Source organism: Gallus gallus, chromosome 3 (assembly GCF_016699485.2).
Source record: "Gallus gallus isolate bGalGal1 chromosome 3, bGalGal1.mat.broiler.GRCg7b, whole genome shotgun sequence".
NCBI lineage: Eukaryota > Metazoa > Chordata > Aves > Galliformes > Phasianidae > Gallus > Gallus gallus.
Genome location: NC_052534.1, coordinates 107,221,185 through 107,241,760, shown reverse-complemented (window position 1 = coordinate 107,241,760; position 20,576 = coordinate 107,221,185). Strand labels below are relative to the sequence as shown.

The window sequence follows — 20,576 nt, the reverse complement described above, 5'->3', positions numbered from 1 at the left end:
GCAGAAAATTGCATTGAAAATACTGGGCAGGAGATGTGATTTCCAGGCAGGGATTGGCCAAGCCAGGTCTGGGCATGTTTCCATGGGACAGGCCAAGGCCAGCATTGACAGCAGGGCATTTCCCCAGCTGGATTCATGCTGTTCTTGCTAACTGTGGACGTGCCATGAGGACAAGTGTTGGGTAATGGTACCAAAGGTCTCTCCTCCCTTCCTGTCATTTGCACAGAGGGCACTGGGAGAAAAGAATGGCAAAGAGAAGGTGAAGGAACCTCACAGTGTGAAGTTTGCTGAGAACTCCTCATCATCAGTGGTAAGTCACAGCTCTTACTTAAAATAAAATCCATCATTCCAAGACTTCTACTTCTGCAGCTTAATTAAAATCTTACAAACAAGAAAACATTTACTGCTTGGTATTTGATCATTATACTCAGTAACGGTGACTCTGGAAGGTTATGATCATTTTATCTGCAAAATGGAACTGGAGTCTGCACAATGGACTGATGGTGGGGGATGCTTTATGGCTTTTGGCTGCTATTCATGTCATCATCTCCATATACCTGAAGGAAAATAGGTAATAGTTAAACAGGATGGGCATTTTAATCTTTCATCAGCATGCCACAAACGTAGCGCACCACATCATACAGGGTGCCACAAGGCAAGTGAACTCCATCCCAATCACATCCTTTACAGCTGCTCACAAGAAAAAGAAAGGAAAAAAGAAAAAAAAGAAGATAAAATTCTAAATGGAAGTTCTGATGATTTTGTGCTTATGGAAACATTGCCTATTAGTTATAAAAGAGACCTAGGAAAAAATTGCTTAAATTATAAGAACTGGATACAATTTGAAGGATATAAATTAATTTTTATTTTACTTTTAATTTATTTTGTTATAATTCAAAAATATAAATAAAATATCTGAAGTCCATGGGATTCAAATGCAGGAGTCTTCAGTGCAGATGATACTGTTTGTTTTTGCATGTAATGGAGAGAAGATCACTATATTTTGAATTTTATAGATATAAAACACATTTTCTTGATCATATGAAATGTGCATCCCTTAAAAAAGTGATATTTCAATAGGCAGTTTCTAGAAAATTTACTCTGTTGCATAAAAGCTAACTGCAATTTGCAAGTTGTAGGTTGTAAGCCATACATGATGTTTGGGTCAATAGTCCATACAGAATAAATGCAAGATTTTTTTGGTGGCAATTTTTTTTTCCCCCTAGTGGCTGTTGTGTTTTGTGACACTGAATTTGGACATGAAGATCCTTTACCTTCTCTTGGCCGTTCTCCTCACTGTGCTCCAAAGCTCTTTAGGTAAGAGCTCCATAAAGCCAAAGGAAACACCAAAGGAATGTTGTGAGTACAAACACGGTAAAATAGAAATGGAAAGGGCTTCCATCTTGGCTACTGCGGTAGTAGTTTGGCACACAGGGTGTGACTGCTGGCCTTCTTGCACTGGAAACTGAGAGAATGTAATGGTGCAGAATACTGGAACACTGCTGTCACACTACAACCCTTGCTCGTACTTCGTCTCCTTTGGGAAGGAAAATGAAGAGTCACCATCTTTGCACAGGTTTCATGCGCGTACCTAACAACGAGGCACAGTGTGAGCAGGCAGGAGGGATATGCTCCAAGGATCACTGCTTCCACCTCCATACCAGAGCCTTTGGGCACTGCCAGAGAGGGGTCCCGTGCTGCCGGACTGTGGTGAGCTACAGTTGTACAAGGAACAGCTGTTTGGTGGGGAATGGGTTCGTTATTTACCTTAGCAAGTACACTCAGAGGGTTTCCTACAGATCTCAAAGGTTCCCCCGAGTGTTTATTACAACACAAAATAATGGGGGAAAAAATCCAACAAAAGAACTTCCATGAAAATGTGTACTCTGCTTCCACTATGTGTGGAATTTTCTGTTTCATTTTCTGATATGTAATTTTCTGTTTCATCTTGCTGTGAGATGTTCACAACTCATCTTGGTTTTGGAAGTCCTCGTTTAAACTATGCTCAGTAGTAGTAGAAGAGGTATTAAAAAACAAAACAGAACAAAGCAGACTGAACAGTAGATTTATATAAAGAGATTCTCTGTCTTCGTATCAGAGACTTCGAGATATGGAGGAAGCTTCAGGTACAGAAGCCTCCAGACATTTCATGATTAAATATGTATTTAATTTTTTTTTCATGGTTATAAGAACACATTCTGAAAGTTTATTTCCCCTCCTTTCTTTCTGGAAGAGTGGCTGAATGCTGGAAGGGAGGTGGTGGAGTCACCACCCATGGAGGTGTTCCAGAAACATTTCCATGTTTTGCTAAGGGACGTGGTTTAGTGGGGTGACATTGGTGGTAGGTGGATGGTTGGACTGGATGATCTTGGAGGCCTTTTCCAACCTTGGTGCTTCTGTGATTCTCTTTTGCAGTACGACTAATGTTCGCCAGGACCTCAGACCAGCTAAGCAGCTCTTCTGGTGATGTAAGATATTCATCATCCTGCTACAAAACCTGGAATTTGGGGCTGAAAATACGGGTTTAATGTGCACCCATGCATGCATGCACCAAAGGCTGAACAGAAGAGAAAAGAAAAGAAACACATCTGCAAACAAATAAAATGACCTGAAGAGACTCTGACAGTGGTCATTGAACCACTCAGTAAAGATTAGTGCTCCTTTTCTTTTCTGAAATAAAATAGTTTCTAGCAGAATTACACTGCATCCCCATGAGAAGATGCAGAGCAGATTCTTGCTTTGGCCTTCAGATCAGATGCTTGCATTTTTCTTTTCTGCTTAGAATTAACAATAATGGAATTAACATTGAAAGACAGAATCTCTAGGAAAGGCTGAATGCACAGCTGAGGTTTTCATATGTTGTAGACCACGTATCTCTACACATTTTTATAAGTGTTCTCCAGAAGATTTGTGTCTGGTCCTGATACCTGCAAGGAATTGTTTTGGTTTGTGTTTCTGCTGGAAGTCCTGGCTCCCATCTCACCCAGGGTTAGTGTGACATGGTAAAAAATCCAAACTCACATACAGACAAGAATATGGCCAGATCCTCTTCCTCATTACATTAACTGGCAATGGCCAACAACTGCTTGCACAAACCCTTGTGAATGGGTTAGCAGAAGACTGGCACAAAGGGACTGTGTGCGTGGCCCATGACACTCCAAAACCAGTTCATAGCAGCTCATGGGGTGGAAAGTGTGGGTACCTTTATCCATTGCTCATCTGAGATCCTTTTGTTCTTTGCATTAGCCCTCTAGTGTGCTAAGTGCATGGGACACCATGCCATCCCATGCCATGCCATGCCATGCCATGCCATGCCATGCCATGCCATCTCATCCCATCCCATCCTGTCCCATATGAGTGTTTGGGGGCTTTCACTCATTTTTCTGCAGTTTTTTTTGAAACATTAGCAAGTTTGTTGGCAACCCTTGGAACAGAACAGGGGGCACTTCTATATCTCTTATCAGTGGAGACTCCAGGCTGATGGACATGCATGCAGACAGCACAATGCTGTGACAAAGTTTACTTTTTAGCATTCAGGTAAGTAACGCCCCCTGCTGATCTAGGCGAAATACAGGCAGCAGGACCAGAATCACATAGATTCAATGAGGTGTTTTCAAGGCCTAAAGAGCTTGTCCTTCTGCCATGCTGGGTTCCTCTGTGTTGACACACCCAGCACTTTATATTGGGTTGGCAGAGGACAGGAGAACAGAGCCTGCCTCCAAACCCCAGCCTGGTGCTCTGGACTATTGGTTCTTTTTGGTGTACTAACGTGTGTTGCCACACAGATTGCTGCAACCCACGCACTTTAAGGAGGATTTAATAGGACTCAGTGACACATGCATGTAAATTAACTTAATTTAGTTAAGTAAACTTCATTTACAAGTTGATTTTTGTAGATAGTAATAACAACAAAACCACCCTGACATACACCAGCAAATGTCAGCAATGTGGTTTCACTTTGAATTGTTTTTATTAGAAATGAAGCTGCAAATCTGTATCAGAGGTACAAGAATTCCTCCTCAGATCTTCTCGTGCTCCCAGGACTCTTCACCCCATTGGGAAAGGCTCCTTGGGTTTGTACCAAAGTTCAAAGATCCAGTGATGTCATAAGGCAGGAGACATCTCAGATTTCCAGGGCTCTTGACTGCGTGGTCAGTGAGGTCTCAGATTTAGGAGCTGGGTGCCCTGCAAAGAAAAATCACGTGGTGGCCTATTCAACCTTTCTCTATCCAGACAAGCAAATGATACCTTCCCATCTCAGGCTGGTGTAGACACCTGGTAACACATGAGGTTGAAGACTACTGGAGATCCTTGTGATCTGGACCTCTGATCTATATTCACTGAATCACAGAATGATTGAGGTTGGATGCACTTCTGAGTCCCTCTGGTCCCCCCAACCCCAGCAGGGCTGCCCAGAGCAGCACCACGGCCAGGGGCTGTGGGAGATCCCCAAGAGGAGCCACCATCGCTCTCTGCTCCCTGTGCCAGGGCTCTGGCAAGGCAAGGCTTCACATTATTCTTGTTTTTTTTTTTTTATCCTTCTGCATAGTGATTCACAGAAACCCACTTCAATTAAATACGAATGCAAATAAGTAAAAATAAATAAATAAGCAAAACAAAAACAACCGGTTTACGATGTCCAAAAAAAAAAAAGGGTAGGTGTGCTACAGCTCATTTGATATGAAATGTCATTGGCTGCAGAACTGGACCATGGCATACTACAGCATTGCTCCACACTATATATCTCCTGTAGATACAGAGGTTTTCTCATGGTGCTGATGAAAACACATTTTACTTCCACAGAGTGGAAGATCTCCTACGGCACTTTGCTCTGATATTTGGCACTCTGCACCTAGTAGAACAACCCAGGTGGAGAACTGTATTCCAGGTATGAGTTCTGACTTGCTTCTAGTTATGCCATGCTGGGTTTATCCCCTGGGTTTCTCAGGAGGAACTCCCTTACCATTTGCAGCATTTCAGCTTCCCACCACGGCAGGTCCCAATGTCAACTGAAGGAGCACGGCATGCAACAAAAGAGCAGGAGCCGTGGCTCTGCCTGCATGCTAAGGTGTCAGCATCTTCTTGGCTGTAAGCTGCAAGAAATCAAGGGGACACTGACATTCATTTACCATGGCAGAGTATAAGGAGAGATGCAGCATAAGATTACAAGGCATGCTATGTCATATCCTGACACCACGCTTGGCATAAAGGTTTGTGATTGGGGTATCTTTAAAATTAATCTCACACCACCCAGAAAAGGTGATGTTATCCAAATTAAAATGTCTTAACTGGACTTCTTCAGGCTTTCAGCTCAAGTTTCAGCAGATGTAAATTATATTTATCACTCATTATCTTCTGATTTGAATAGCTTCCTGCATGCTCACAGGGAAGCTGTGTTACCAAACATAACGTAGTAAGGCTAAAACAGATGGCATAAAAATCATGAAAGGTGAATCTTAACCACAGCCAAACCCGGGGGATGTAACACGTCCCACTAGAACTTCTTATACAGCTCTAAATTACCATGAAATAAGGTCAGTGACTGTTGTCACTGGTGCTGTATATGGTTTTAGGTAGCCACTATGCTGGATTAACCATGACTGATATGTTCAGAGCTGAAGCCAAATGCTCAGGTGATGTCAAACTGCAATTCCATCATCACCAGGACAACCTCCTGGGCTTATCCCATGTGAAACGCTGGCCCCAGGTTTAGATCAGGGGGTTTACAGGTTAAATGTTACTCATTCCCACTGAGATTTTCAGCCTGAAATTCAAATTGCATTCTTTGTACATCATTTAAGTTAGGACGAGAGGGAATGGCTTCAAGCTGCGCCAGGGAAGATTCAGGCTGGACGTTAGGAAATACTACTTCTCTGAAAGGGTGGTCAGGCACTGGAATGGGCTGCCCAGAGAGGTGGTGGAGTCACTGACCCTGGAGGTGTTCAAAGAGCATTTGGATGTTGTATTGAGGGACATGGTTTAGCGAGAACCATTGGTGAAGGGCGAATGGTTGGACTGCATGATCCTGTGGGTCTTTTCCAACCTTAGCAATTCTATGATTCTATGATTCTATGATCTCCTGCAAGCTCCTGCTGTTGGGCTAAGTGGCTCTACATCCCTCCACTGAGTAGACAGGCCCTTGCTGGGCTAGGAAAGGAAGTACAAGTGTGCTGTAAACCAAAGCAGCAATGGAGAAAGCTTAAACTTCTCTAAATCACTTAGAATAGCCTAGAATTAAGCATTTCAAACCCATTTAATGCACAGGGACAATAGAAAGTTCAGGAAAAGCCCCATAGTCACAACTACATTTTTTGAAAAGTACAGGTCTGCTGATGTAGAATACACACTCAGGAGATGTGAGTGTAAATGCAAGAGAAAGCTGTCATATTACAAGATGGTGTCAGAAGTGTCACCCCACAGAGCTGCCTGAATACACAGAGAGCATCTTCTTTCCATCCTTCCAATCACATAACTGGATGCAAGATGCTCAGGGCTAGAATGACACCACATTCATGTCACCACCATTCACATGACACCACCAAGGACCTTGACTCAATAGGTTAAAGACTATGGCTATGAATAAGGAAAGGGAGTTTAAGTATGACAAGAGTCCAAGAGCACAGTGGCTAGGACTTCTCTGTGCATGTGCCCTTTTAGTCTCCATCTCACCTATTTTCCAACTTACCTGGAGCAGCCTGGAAGAGGAAGAAGAGAACAGCAACAAGGAAGAAAAGGATTCTCATGATTGTCCTCTGCTGTGGAATAGCCTTTGCAGCTGTGAAGATGCCTGACGGTGTTCAGAAGCTGATGTATGAGGCAGAAGATGGCTGGTCCCTGCACTTATAAAGGCTGTGGGTCTGGACACTGCAGACACTTCAGGGGAGGAGGAGTGGTGAGAGTTCTTTGCCCTATGACTGTAGAGATTGGTGATGTATGAAGATGTTGCAACCCAACACATTTGAAGATGCCTGACCTGAACAAGGACCAAATGACGCCCTGTGCTCACATGCCCTGTGACAGCTGATGGGCTGCACCCAGAGAGGACACAGGATTGGAGCAGGAGGGAGGTGGGTTCCTGTGATCCATAATACTGTAAACCATGCAGGTGTGCTGATGCCCTGTGGCTCTTGGACATGGTGTTGTCACAGACTGTCCCCTTCCCAGCCACGGGGCACTGCAAGCATACCAAGACTGTGTGAAACAGGGATGCAACAGATCCTCCTACTTGGATGGAGGAGTGGGCCAGGGCTTTGGTCTTCTCTTGAGTTGGAATTGTGGGGCTGCACGTGAAGGAGTCGGAAGTGAAAGGGCTGTGGACATCCCCACGTGCCCCCATCCCTGTCCTTGATATCTGCAACTTGGTGCGATTTCTCCCAGATGTTCTAGCACAGTTCACAGCTCCGTTGCTATCTGCATCCTTTATTTGAAACCTCAGCCACGACGTTTCACCACACCAGGAAGATGAAGTCATTAGACAGAAAGGAGCAGAAGGAACACCTCTGTGCATTGTGCCACTCTGTTGTGGGAGACTGCACCTCAGTTCCCTTTTGGCAATCAACTGGCAATCAATCTATCTTGAAAACAGTGAGATTGCATGCCTCAGGGCTCCTGCCTGCACTGAATTCCTCTACCCCACTCTGATGGCTACAGCCTTAATACTTGTGCTTATCACTGAGAAATGCCACTCTTGAGGCATGTGAAAACTGTACATGTTTTATTGGTATTTCTTTTTGCAAACAGTGGAAGCCAAGAATCATTAATGAATTCAAGTCATGAGGGTGCTTAATTTTTTACTGCTTCTGTGCAAAAATACATAGCAGGAAGTCAGCTATGCTCGTGCACAGAGGGCATGGTGTTCCATGTCTGGTAAAGCAGTTGTAACAAATTGGGTGCTGGGCATGAAGCTGATGCTATAGTTTGTGAAAAAGCACACCATGTTCTTTTCATGGCCATGTCAGGACTAGGATTTCAGAAACATGCAAAAATATTCTTTACAGTGGAAAGACAATGAGGTTGAGTATGGGCGAAAGGAGGCAGGTGGCAAAGCAGACAAATTCCCCACCTTGCTTGTTGTCCGTGCTCAGCAAGTTGGGGAGCTATATAATGCTGGGGGGACAGGTAGGACCATGTATAAGACTGTAGGATCATGCACTGCCATGACCTCATGAGCTCCAAGGGAAGCGCAGTGAGCATCATATCTTCCTGTGATTTGTGATAGGCACAACACCCAGCAGATGTATGTAAGGTATGCATGTATGTTTCCTTCTCTTTTCACCTCCTGGGCTGACAGTTTTGCATTGATCAGATGTGTTTCTGTGTTGAAGTCTTTATAGGATACCCTGAGTTGAAAGAGACCAATATGGATCACTGTGTTCAACCTCTGGGGCACACGATGAGAAAACTGAAGTCCAGACCAGCAAAAAGCAAGGCATCAAGGGTGAAGCTGCTTGCTATCAAGTTTGCAGAAATAGCAGGATTTAATGGAGAAGGAAGACGCACTTGTCTCCTCCTTACGTAATCTTTTCCTGTCTGTCCCAGGGATGTTTGTTTTGGGGAGTGAGGCTGCTGAGCAAACCCTGCTGATATCAGCACGTGGTGCTACACACTATTCAGTGCCCTTTAGACCCAAACACTGTCACAAGAGGGAAGGAAAGGGGGAATGGCTCTGTCTTCCTCATTTCCCTCCCCAGTCTCCTTCCACTGAAAGATAAACACAGTCCAGGCAATAACAGCATCCACAAAGGTGGCCTGGGATTGGGAAAAGGAAGCCTGGGCAATGTGCCTTGCTTCTCCCTTCTCAGTGAGAACCAAGAGGAGATGCTGGCAAACAGTCCCCAGCACACAGAGAAACCAGTAGGGTGGTTACTGATGGGGAGCAGTCTACCTTGAGGTGTGCATTTGACCTGAGAGCAAAGGAGCAGGAGGAGGAGTTTGCATGGGCCCTGCCCTTGTGAAGAATGGCAGATCCATCAGCCAGAAAGAATAAATTCATCCCTTTGATTCACCATTCCTTTAAAGGGTCCGGGAGGCTTCTTGTTTTTACTTTCAGCTTAGGAATTTGCCTCTTTTAGTCTGTATTCTGAGTTGTAGGGCAAGGAGTGCAAATGTATTCAGGCCTGGAACACAGCCTCTGCTTCTAATTACAACTAATGGGCAAATAATCTGCTGGAACAGAAGGAAAATAGTAGTTTAGACAAAATCTCTTACGATCTAGGAGTAAACAAATAGGTGTCAGCAAGCAGTGGTGTTGAGTCCCCCTGTCCCAAGATAAGGGGCAAGGAAGGAAAACCAGTGAGAGGCTCAGACATCTGAATACACAGTGGTGGTAACAGTGGGCAGAAGGTGCAGGATGTTCGTTACCCTTGATGGAGCACTTGATAGAGGCTTCTCATGCATGAAACTAGGTTTCAGAGGGAGTTCTAGTGCCTGAAGTGATTGTGCAAGGTCAGCCATAGGACAGCCTCCAATCTGGCTTCCTACCATAGCAAGTGAGCTACGAGGGGGAGAAGTCACTGAGCAGCAAGCTATTGGAAAGTCCGTATCACAGTCACTACTTTGAAAACTGGTCCATCCTTCAGGTAGTTGAGGAAGAGATTTTCTGAGGTCCCGCATTAGCTTTCAAAGGTGCACATAATTTGGGAGGTCTCTTTTTTCCCTCTGGTTTGTATCGTCTGATTTGAATCATCACTGAGATGCACCGTCAAACAGTTTTGGTCCAGCTGCTTTCCTGCAGATCTCCAGGAGAGGAAAAAAAATAATTTACCAGGAACACCCTCAATAGACATGGGATGAGGGGGGGGAACACTCAGTAATCAGTGTATGAGAGATTCAAGCCAGCAAAGTGATGCAGGTGGCTTCTGGTTGAAACAAAAGCCCTTGAGGGATGTGAGATGAAACACCTAGAGACAAGTAGGAGCTACCCCAATTGGAGAACTCCTTGACTTAAACACTACAGATGTGCTTCACTGGGACAAGAGGGAAATCTGAATTTATCCAGACTTAATAACAAAGATTTCTTGTAGGGGGAACTTGAGGGATAGAAAAGAGATGAGCTGTGCCTGCAGTAGTAGAATGGGACTAAGTGATGGGAGTGAGATGTATGGCTGATGGTTAGATGCTAGCAGGGTCTTCACTGAAGCTTAGGAATGGGTCTTAGGAATGTGCAGGGTTACCAACCAGCAGACCAGGCTGCCCAGAGCCACATCAATCCTGGCCTTGAATGCCTGCAGGGATGGGGCATCCACAGCCTCCTTGGGCAACCTGTTCAGTGCATCACCACCCTCTGCGTGAAAAACTTCCTCCTAATATCCAACCTAAACCTCCCCTGTCTCAGTTTAAAACCATTCCCCCTTGTCCTATCACTATCCACCCTCGTAAACAGCCTTTCCCCCTCCTGTTTATACGCTCCCTTCAAGTACTGGAAGGCCACAATGAGGTCTCCCCAGAGCCTTCTCTTCTATAAGCTAGATAAGCCCAGTTCCCTCAACCTTTCCTCATAGGAAAAATAGAATAGCTAAAAGGATAGACATAAAGACATACAGATAGATAGATATATTGATGGACAAAAAGCTCCAGTTGTGGAGAAGGAACATTTTCTTTGGCTGGATATAAATCCAGATTCTGAGACATGGGAATCATGTAAATTACCTAAAAGTAGGCTCCTCTGCCATGTGGAAATTCCTGTTTTGTTTCTAATGCATCTGGTTGAAATCAGCCTCGTGTTTCCCTAACAACCTTTCAAGATGATGTAAGAAATTGACCCCAAAACCAGACCTCTTGCTTCCATGACAAGTTGTGACAGGAGAAAAGAAGTTGATTGCAAGGCTGTAATTATAGGAGGATATGCTGTAAAACATATTGGTTTTGCATTTTAGCACTATGGATTTCTTGGCTATATCTGTTTCTCCCTCTTCTCCACAACACAGAGAAGCTATACCCACAATATCTACTAGGAATAGTTTGATTTTTTTTTTTCATTTTCCTCTTCTTAGAAGACATCACATTTAATATTCTTTTATGAATGCTACTGAATACAGGTCTGAGGTTTAGCAACAGTAAGAGATCATAGTTTTTGGTTTAAGAAGACATTTATTTGGGTGTGTGAATAAAATAATAACGTATGTATTGCTTCATATGCTCCAAGAGCTGCATGAACCCAAAGTGACTGAGCATCCAAAGATCCCGTGAGGTAGGCTGGAATAGGTGGCCAAGGTGCCAAAGTGGCTTGTGTATTAATTAAAAGCAAAAAAAAAAGGAGTGACTTCAGCAAGGAAAACCTGGATCTCCAGAAGCAGTGTGCTAACAGGACGTGCCCTCTGGAAGCTTCTTTGAATGCTCATTTGCAGAGGGTCTAGACAGAGGAGGAATCCATCACAATCAGCTCCTCAAGGCAGTGGAAATGTTGCTGGTACAAGGGCAATGGCCCAGTGAAAGCCTTTCCTTACTGCGCCGGAATCCTGTAAGGATAGAAAGAACCTCATTACTTTGCTGAAGTGGGATGAAGCTCGGTCAATTACTGCTAATTACCATTAAGAATAAACATATATGTTGAGTTTGAGAGGCAGTTTGTAAAAAACCTGCACGTGGATGCCTGCAAAGAAGGGTCCCTAAGAGCGCTGGGTGTGTAGGTCTGCACACAACCAGCCTACATGAACTGTCCTCACTGGCAAACCAGTTCTGTTACCACTGGTAGTAAGTTACTGATTCAGCTCTGCTCAAAATAAAGACTAGGGATTTTGTTTCATGATTTAAACACACAAGTTGAGTGCCTTTTGAAGAGCCCTGGAGTAGGTGTCTGCTTGGTCTCCAGCATTGTTTTCCCATAGGTCCATATCAGCCAGACCTATAAATGTGGTTTAGATAATCCAAGGCACCTCAAATGCCACTAAGCACCACAGCTTTGTTTATGGAATCAAATCCTTTGTGTCCAATTTCCTTCCAAGTAGACTGAATTCTCAGTTGGAAAAAGAAGATATTGTACATCAGAATACCTTATTGGTTTCAGCTTCTACCGTAGTGAATCAAGCCAGCTGAAAACAGAGCATCTCAATAAGAAGAGATTGAATCCTGAACAATTAGCATCCACTGATATCATGCATGGGACATTCTACTCAGAAGGAGTATTTCTGCAGAAAATTGTACTTGAAAAAAACCTCAGGAGGTCTCATTCACTCCCCAGCCCCAGTTCTTCTCGGATGTTTCCTTAACGTCATTGATATCACGGCAGTGAACGTGTCCTAATATTGGTGTGGCTTGGGTTTCTTGAAACCACAGTCTGACAGCTTCTAAGCAAGTAAATGTATACTAAGAAGTATGCTTGATCCTAAGCTGAAGTGCACTCTTCAAATGTGTGTTTAAATCCTTAAGGAAAGAAAAAGTCTTGCTACTACTTGGTCTCCAAGGTCAAAAGTGCAATAGAAATGCAATTGTCTTCATGCACACACAGATTCACACCTAAGAGATGCACAGCTATGGGAGGAAGAAGTGATGTTTTCCTTATTGAAATCTAGGTCTTTTGAGAAAGGAAAAGTTCAGAGGAATGGAGGACACATTTTTCCCTCTAACGGGTAAAAATACTGTGAGATATTTTTGTAGTAAGTTCCTTTGAGTTTTTTTCCCATCTAAATTCAAATTCAAGAAGAAAATGCTGAATTCTGGGAAATGTTGGCCCTCTTGAACTTTTGCTCTTGTACACAGCTTCCATCAAAATTAATTACCTCTTTTAACACGGCCACTTCTCCAGCAAAACTACCAACAGGACAAGAGGGAATGGCCTCAAGTTGCTCCAGGGGAGGGTCAGGTTGGATATTAGGAAATATTTCTCCTCAGAAAGGGTGGCAATATAGTGGCACAGGATGCCCAGGGAGGTGGTGGGGTCGCCATCCGTGTGGGTGTTCAATAAGTGTTTAGATATTGCACAGAGGGACATGGTTTAGTGGGGAAATAATGGTGGTAGGTGGATGGTTGGACTGGATGACCTTAAAGGTCTTTGCCAACCGTGGTGTTTCTATGATTCCATGATTCTATACAGTATATTTATGTTCACCCTCCATACATATTCCTCACAAATAGCTGCCCTGCAAGACCCCCCCCACAGATGTGTGCATCCCGCACAGAGGTGCAGCAGGCAGATGGCAGAAAGAAAATGCTCTCCCTTCCGCCCCGCGGCACTTACTTGGCACAGCAGTTTAACAGCCCCCCATGGCACTGCCCAGAGATGGTGAAGGTGGGGGGGCATGCCCCAGCACGGCAGAAATTCCCCTGAGTCCTGCATGCCACGGTGTCAGGGAAAAGTGGGTCTGCTGAGCCTGTGGGGAGAGGAAGGCGTTAAAATCTCAGTTTTTAGTTTTAAACAGTGAAGGATAAATAGACAATACAAAATGAATATACAATAAATAACATGCTGCTGATTTTTTTTCAATAGACTCTGCCTGAGAACAGATGTTCTTGGGCTAATCCAGTGCACAGCACCAGCATCGTATATTGCCTATCAGTTGGCCACAGCCTCCTTTTCCTCCTCGGCACACACTTGTGCTTGCCTCTCCTTTCAGTGGTTGGATTTACGTTGTATCTCACCTGGAGCAGCCTGGAAGAGGAAGAGGAGAACAGCGAAGAGCAGGCAGAGGATCTTCATGGCTCAGTTGTGGACTGCGTGCCCCAATTCCTCGAAGACCGAAGGAGGATGACGTTTGTTTGAGGAAGAGGCAAGGGAAGGCGCCTGGCATTTATAGGGGTTGTGGGACTGTGAAAGTTTCACGGCTGAGTGCTCTGTCAATAAGTAACTGCACCCAACCTTTTGTCAAGCAATTGGTTATCCCCCATATCGCGGGCTGCAGTGAAATGTCTGGTGAAAATGTTGCAATCTGCAACAGTGAATTTCCACTGACCGTGACGGCCAGTTGTATAATGGGGCTATCAGCCAAGCCCCAAACCTCTGGCTATTGCAGATTTGTTCCAGCATGGGCATTGGCATGGAACATGCATAGGGCTTGGGAGTCAGCTGTTGGAGCCCAGTCCCAGCATTGTCCCTGGACCTATTGCTTGCTAATGAGTCCTGTAGCATTGTCTCCCCCTCCCTCTTACTGAGGGAAAGCAATGGGAAACATTTCAGTCTTGATGTACTTTTGCTTTGCCACTTTTTATACAAGTTCCAGACTATCCTCACCCGGTGCAAAGGTCCTTCCCTCCTTTAATTCTCACACATATCCCACCTTGAGTGCTTTGCATTTTTACCAGCTGTTGATATCTACTTTTATTTCCCCTCCTATTGCCCCCAAAGGTTTGGAGAATGGTATGAACCCATAAGAGATTTATGGATAATAAGGGAAGGACCTTAGAATCCTAGAATCATTAAGGGTTGAGGTCCTTTCAGTGGCTACCATTAGCCCTGGCAAAGATGAGTTTGCTGTGTGTGACATGCAGGCCTGCCACTCCTGAAATGTTCAGTGTCATAGAGTGTTCCGAGTTGGAAGGAACCCACAAGGATCACTGAACTCAACCCCTGTCCCCACGCAGCACCCCCCAAACCCAAACCCTACATCTGAACATGATTTCCCAGTGCTCCCTGAGCTCCAGCAGCTCTGGGCTGTGCTCACTGCCCTGAGAGCAGTGCCATGCCCACCGCCCTCTGGGGCAGAACCTTTCCCTCACCCCTACCTGACCCTCCCTTGACGCAGCTCAAAGCACAGATGTTTGTTCAGTTCCTGCTTCTGGCATTCTGGTTCAGTGGTTTGCTTCCTTGTTACCTCATTTATTAGATTTCAGTGGAAGCTGATGCTATTTTTGTTCTAAGAATTCTTAGCAAGATGAAAACATGACTGATGCTTATGTTTTATCTACACGCTATCTAGCAAGTTTAGGAATTAAGAAGGTAGAAGCCAGGTGTTACCTGCTAATGCAGTGAATAACAATGAGGTAAACACTGTTTTTACTCTTTCATCCATAAAATCTAATCACCAGGGACTGCTCAGCACTCCAGAATGTTCTTTTCATACCACTGCCTTGGAAATTATCCACTGGTGAGGACTCTGCTACCACATACAGCATTTCTAGAATCACAGAATCATAGAATCACCAAGGTTGGAAAAGACCCACAGGATCACCCAGTCCAACCATCCACCCATCACCAATGGTTCTCACACACCATGTCCCTCAACACAACGTCCCAATGTTCCTTGAACACCTCCGGGGTCGGTGATTCCACCACCTCCCTGGGCAGCCCATTGCAGTGCCTGACCACTCTTTTGGAAAAGCAGTATTTCTTAATGTCCAACCTGAATCTCCCCTGGCACAACTTGAGGCCATTCCCTCTCATCCGATCACTATTTAAACGAGCTCTGCTCGCTTTCAGTGCTGTGCTGGTCCCCACATTTGGTCCCAAACTAACCTATGCCTACTATCAAACAGATAATATCTCAGTGGTGCGAATTTCCATAGCATTCACAGATCTTGACACAAACACTCAATTCTCAGAGGGGGGGAGCAGCACTCCAGTAAAGCAAGCAATGTTTTAAGCCCTGCTAGCATGCGTACAGCCTGAGAATGTCATTCAGAGCAACAGGAAAATTCCATGACTAAGACTGCTAACAAAAACAAAGACAGGTGTAAGCTGGTTGCTTCAAACCAGGCCAAACTTGTACAGAATGCCCTGAGAGCAGAGCCATTGGTGTTGCAGTGACCATTGGCTGGAACACGCTGGTGTGTGCGTGGAGCTGCTCCCATGGCTGCCAGAAGGAGTTCTGCTGGAACCTCTGTTGAATGCTGACTTCCAGGCATGATCTGGGAGCTCCGGGAGCTGTAGGTGCCTACCCCAGGAGAACGGAGCTAAGCAAATAGGTTTTAAGGGGTTTCATTGAAAATCTTATTTAGGAATGCTGCAATGTGGATACGACAGAAAGGATTCGTTGAAAATATTCGTAGAATCATAGAATCACCAAGGTTGGAAAAGACCTACAAGATGATCCGGTCCAACCGTCCGCCTATCACCAATAGTTCTCACTAAACCATGTGCCTCAACACAACATCTAAATGTTCCTTGGATGTTCCTTGAACATACTGGTAGTGAATGATACTGTGTGGATATCTCCCTCTTTTCTTCCTTTCTTGATAGGCCAACTATCTCTGGCTAAATGTACTTCATAACGAGCTCCATATGCGCTGTTGTTTGCTTTTGTGTCAATGTTTTCTCAGAGTTCTCTCAAGCACAGCTTAAAAGCTAATGGCTGGTAAAATTTGGGATGAGCTGCTAGTAGGGTCTGAGAACTGTTAGGCTTTTAGGAGTGCTTATTGATATAGGTGTACATGTATTTGGGCATAGGTAAATCTTGATTTTGCCGTTTTAACTGGGAATATGCATTTAAAGCTACATGGGCACGTGATTATTTAGAAGAGCATATACTTACATACCAGTAACACCATGTTTATGCCAACAAATACCTCAGTGTTCTCCTTATGTTCCTAACTATGACACAGATCCTTGCAACACATACAGAGTGATTTATGTTTGTGGTGCTTCGTCTTTCATTGGTCAAAAGCAAGGCAAGCAGATAAAATCTGTCAATACCTTGTTCTTCAGTTGTCTTAAGCTTCCAAGCTTTAGCAAACCAGATGAAAGAACATGGACTGAAATCTTATATTCCTCTTATAGCCAAGTACATGTAGGGCAATTTTAACAAAAACATACGGGTTTCTCTAAATGAGAGAATGCCAGTGGATGAGCAAATTCCTAGCATCCTCAGAAAGGCACACAAACCTGAGGCAGGCAGAAAAGGAGACTGAAAAGCCAGGGTACACACCCAGTTCAAGGACACCACAGTGCTGGAGTCTGACAACCTGGTCAATTATTACCTATTGTCAGCTTGGCTACCCTCAGTTGCTTTGATCTCCATTGCATTTGTCATCGTGTTGCAATCCATACGGTGAGTAAGTTAAGTAAATCTGTGCACGCTGGTGCTAAAAAACTACACAGCCAATGTAATGTCCCCTAAACCCTGTGCAAGATGAAGGTTCCCCTGTACAGATGGAGTTAGAAGGAATAACAATGTTCGTGAGGAAGAGTGTGAGGCAGGAGCTGCTTATTGTTATGGAGAGAAGGCAAATTCCTCTCCAGTCTTATCCTAGAATCATAGAATCATAGGATGACTTGGGTTGGAAGGGACCGTAAAGCCCATCCAGTCCCAACCCCTGCCACAGGTTGGTTTCCCCCCACCAGCTCAGGCTGCCCAGGGTCCATCCATGGCCTCAGGCACTTCCAGAAATGGAGAGGGAATAGATGTCATCTCCCCTCTTATAATTTGAAGCCACTTCAACTTGTCCTATCAGCCCATGTACAAAGTTTATTTCTCTCCTGTTTATAAGATCCCCTTAAGTACTGGAAGGCCACAATGAGGCCTTCCCACAGCCTTCACCTGTCTGATGAGTTTCCTGATCTCTCCCATATCACTGTTTCTGGAATGCTGCATCTCCTGGAGGTGTTGAGTCTTCTGTGCAGATGCTATTGTAGGAAATAGCACAAAAACTTGTAGCTGTAGGTGTCCCTATTCATTGAAGGGAGTGGACTAGATAATCTTTAAAGGTCCCTTCCAACACAAATGACTCTGCGATTCTATGGGGTCACATACATCAGACAGGTCAGTGTGGCACTCACCTTCACCTACATACACATGATGGTTGGCATGGATAATAGACATAGATAATAGACTGCTGTGTCTGCCTTGTCTAAAATCTCATTATTACTTGCTGAGGTGTAGCTGATACAGCCAGTGAAGTCTGGACAGTGATTCAGCCAACCTCTCTGTGTCTGCTCTAACAGATTAAATATTGTCAGGACAGGAACCCTGCATCTTGATCATCCATAATACATTTTTGGAACAGCCCTGGCAATTTTGACCTCTGCTAGTATTCTGCTAAAAATTCCTGTGCATTTTCAATGCTAAGTCCAGGCTAGAAAGTATTCCAGCAGGCAGTCTGGTGTGGTAACCTTGTTCAGGAAGCTGAGATGGTTGCATAATTTGGGTATGGTTGCACCACACTATCGGATCTCAGGACCTAGAGAAAGGCACTGCTTACTAATATAGAAATGCAATTTTCCAGCCTGTGTGTGTAACTATCATATTGCAGGCATTCATGCTTGCGAGCAGCTTCTAAAATCTGTGCTGGAAATCAACTGTCTCTGCTTCCCAGTTGGACAGATGGCAAACTGTGAGGGATAATACTAACAGCAAGTTCATTGCCAACCTGACAAACGCAGGATGCCCATGGAATTAGAAAAGATGCCTTGAAGTACAGTACCTCCAGGAGCAGAGAAAACAGGCCACGTGAAGGACTCTCTTTGAGTAAGGAGATGTTTTCTTCGGTGTATGTGGTTACTTCATATCTAGCCCTCTGGAGAGCAGATTACGTCTCCTGAGGTCAATGTCACAGGCCAAACCTGGTTGTGTAACCCATGATGTAATCAAGAAGATAATCAATTTCCAATGAACAAACCAGTGCCTTGTGAAATGTGTGCAGGGGCTGGGTGCTTTCCAGCACCCTATGGGCTACATCTACTGGGGAAAGGAAGGGAAGGAGCAGCACCTGGCTGAGGATCAGGATCTCTACCCGTGTCTTCATCACCACAATGTTTGCTTATTAGTTACTATCTTGAGACGAGGTATTTTTGTGCAAAACTGGAGCCAGGCAAAGCTGAGAGGGCTTTTGCCACCGCTCATGGTCATGTTATGCCTCTAAGCATCCTTAAAGTGTAGAGATAAACACTGGGTGATGGCTGTGGTCCAGAGACCAACAGTAAGCACTGACTCTGAGACAGAATAGAACAGATTAGAATAGAATAGAGTAGAGTAGAGCAGAGTAGAGTAGAGTAGAGTAGAGTAGAGTAGAGTAGAGTAGAGTAGAGTAGAGTGGAATGGAATAGTTTGAGTTGGAAGGGACCTTTGAAGGCCATCTAGCACGACTCCCTTACTCTAAGCTTGGTCAGGTGCTCAGGGCTCTGCAGCTAATTTCAGATCACTTCTTTCCTGGAACTTTTCATTTGTGGGTTCAAAGGGCCTCAACATAGGACTGTGATATTTCTTAGGGGTCAGAGACAGGACCTTATAAATCTCCTTGATATCTACTCTCTCTATCCCCTTTCAATACCTCCTTGATTTTCACCAGCTGAAGTTGACCAAACAGTCAAGGCCATTTGAAGGCATTCATCCCTGTCATCACAGCACCTAAGAGGGTCACTTCTAGCCTTCAGCATAAAGGTACCTGCAGAGTCACCCACTGCTAATAGCTCCTGCTCCTCTGTGCATGACTTTGCTGGGAAACCAAGCAGCACCTCTCAACCCCCGCCTCAGACAGCATTCCTGCTGGGTAATGAGCCCAGACTCCAGCAGGCAATGACCTTTGGAAAGGCCAGGATTTGCTTGCAGCAGGCAGGGCTGCACTGTTCAGGAGTCCCCTGTGCAGTTTGCACGCCCACGTCTCTGCTGGGGGTGTAAAGTATGGTTTCAGCCACCCTTCACCCTCACCTCTGGTCCTTCAGAGGTGCATTGTGTATAGCTCTGTGGGCGTTGGTACAAAGAGCATGTGTAAATGTTTGGCCTTGGTAAAGAACTATGGAAATACAGGGAAAAAAATGCCTGTCTCCTTCTCACGGCAAAAGAATTATTACCTCTTCACAGGCAAGTCCCATGGATCACCTCTCTTCAGGCATTACCTCCAAGGCAGAATTCTCAGCTGCCTATCCGGATCACCTGGAGTTGATTGTCAAGATGTCCACTTTGCCTTATGATCTAGGTTTTGTTTTGTGCCTAACTTCTTCACTGAGCTGGGGCAGAAGGATGCACAGAATGAGAGAATCCTAGAACAGTTTGGGTTGGGATCAGCCTTAAAGAGCCCCAGCCACAACCCCTGCCGTGGGCAGGGACACCTCCCACAGCCCCATCCATGGCCTTGGGCACTGCCAGCAATGGGGCACCCACAGCTCTCTGGGAGGCAGTGCCAGCGTCTCATCACCCTCAGTTTGAAGGATTTCCTCCTTATATCTAATGTAAATCTACTCTCTTTTAGTTGACAGCTATTACTCCTTTCCTATCACCACATATATATATGTTGTCATTCTCAGACATGATGAACAGAGACATTTTGGTAAGCCTGGAATTATTTTGGCATGCCTTACTGATGGAGTCTGGTGTTGGGTGACAGTGGAGACAGACCAACAGTAGGTTGGATAGTGAGAGGTTTATAAAGTTGTGTTGACCATGCAACTAAACATGATAGGGACCATTCCTAGGGCAGCTGGTGTAACTGGCCATGTCCATTCTGTTTTCAGTTCCCAGAATAGTGTGACTGTATGAAAACTGTGTACTGGGAATTGGTCTGTGCCAATCGCCAGCTGTGTCTAAGGATAGATTGGGGGCAGTGTTAGTTGATTTGGACCAAAATTCTGCCCTTGTTAAAGATAGAAGCTGAGAACACAGCATTGTGATCCTGTAACTCTGCCCCCACGCTGCCTGATTTGCCATCATGGATGTGATTATGAGCTAGAGAGATCCACCATGCATCTTCTCACAGGAGAGGACCTCTTTGCCCTC

General features: G+C 44.8%; 3 protein-coding genes across 3 annotated transcripts; 1 reads left to right on the top strand and 2 right to left on the bottom strand.

The window, feature by feature from the left end:
- The first annotated feature begins 239 nt into the window (after window positions 1-239).
- Window positions 240-2,909, top strand: AvBD8 (avian beta-defensin 8). The gene is given in 4 exon segments (NM_001001781.1): window positions 240-310; window positions 1,227-1,317; window positions 1,577-1,710; window positions 2,416-2,909. Coding segments are annotated over 3 exon segments (201 nt in total). The 5' UTR covers window positions 240-310; window positions 1,227-1,259; the 3' UTR covers window positions 2,425-2,909.
- An 877-nt stretch (window positions 2,910-3,786) lies between these two features.
- AvBD9 (avian beta-defensin 9) lies at window positions 3,787-6,816 on the bottom strand. The gene is made up of 3 exons (NM_001001611.3): window positions 6,686-6,816; window positions 4,964-5,093; window positions 3,787-4,185 (listed from the first exon to the last, which is right to left on the bottom strand). The coding sequence occupies exons 1-3, from the start codon at window positions 6,741-6,743 to the stop codon at window positions 4,170-4,172; spliced, it is 204 nt and encodes a 67-aa protein (NP_001001611.1). The 5' UTR covers window positions 6,744-6,816; the 3' UTR covers window positions 3,787-4,169.
- A 4,252-nt stretch (window positions 6,817-11,068) lies between these two features.
- Window positions 11,069-13,697, bottom strand: AvBD10 (avian beta-defensin 10). The gene is made up of 3 exons (NM_001001609.3): window positions 13,576-13,697; window positions 13,175-13,307; window positions 11,069-11,456 (listed from the first exon to the last, which is right to left on the bottom strand). Exons 1-3 carry the CDS (start codon window positions 13,631-13,633, stop codon window positions 11,441-11,443), a joined length of 207 nt encoding a protein of 68 aa, NP_001001609.1. The 5' UTR covers window positions 13,634-13,697; the 3' UTR covers window positions 11,069-11,440.
- Window positions 13,698-20,576: the final 6,879 nt, after the last annotated feature.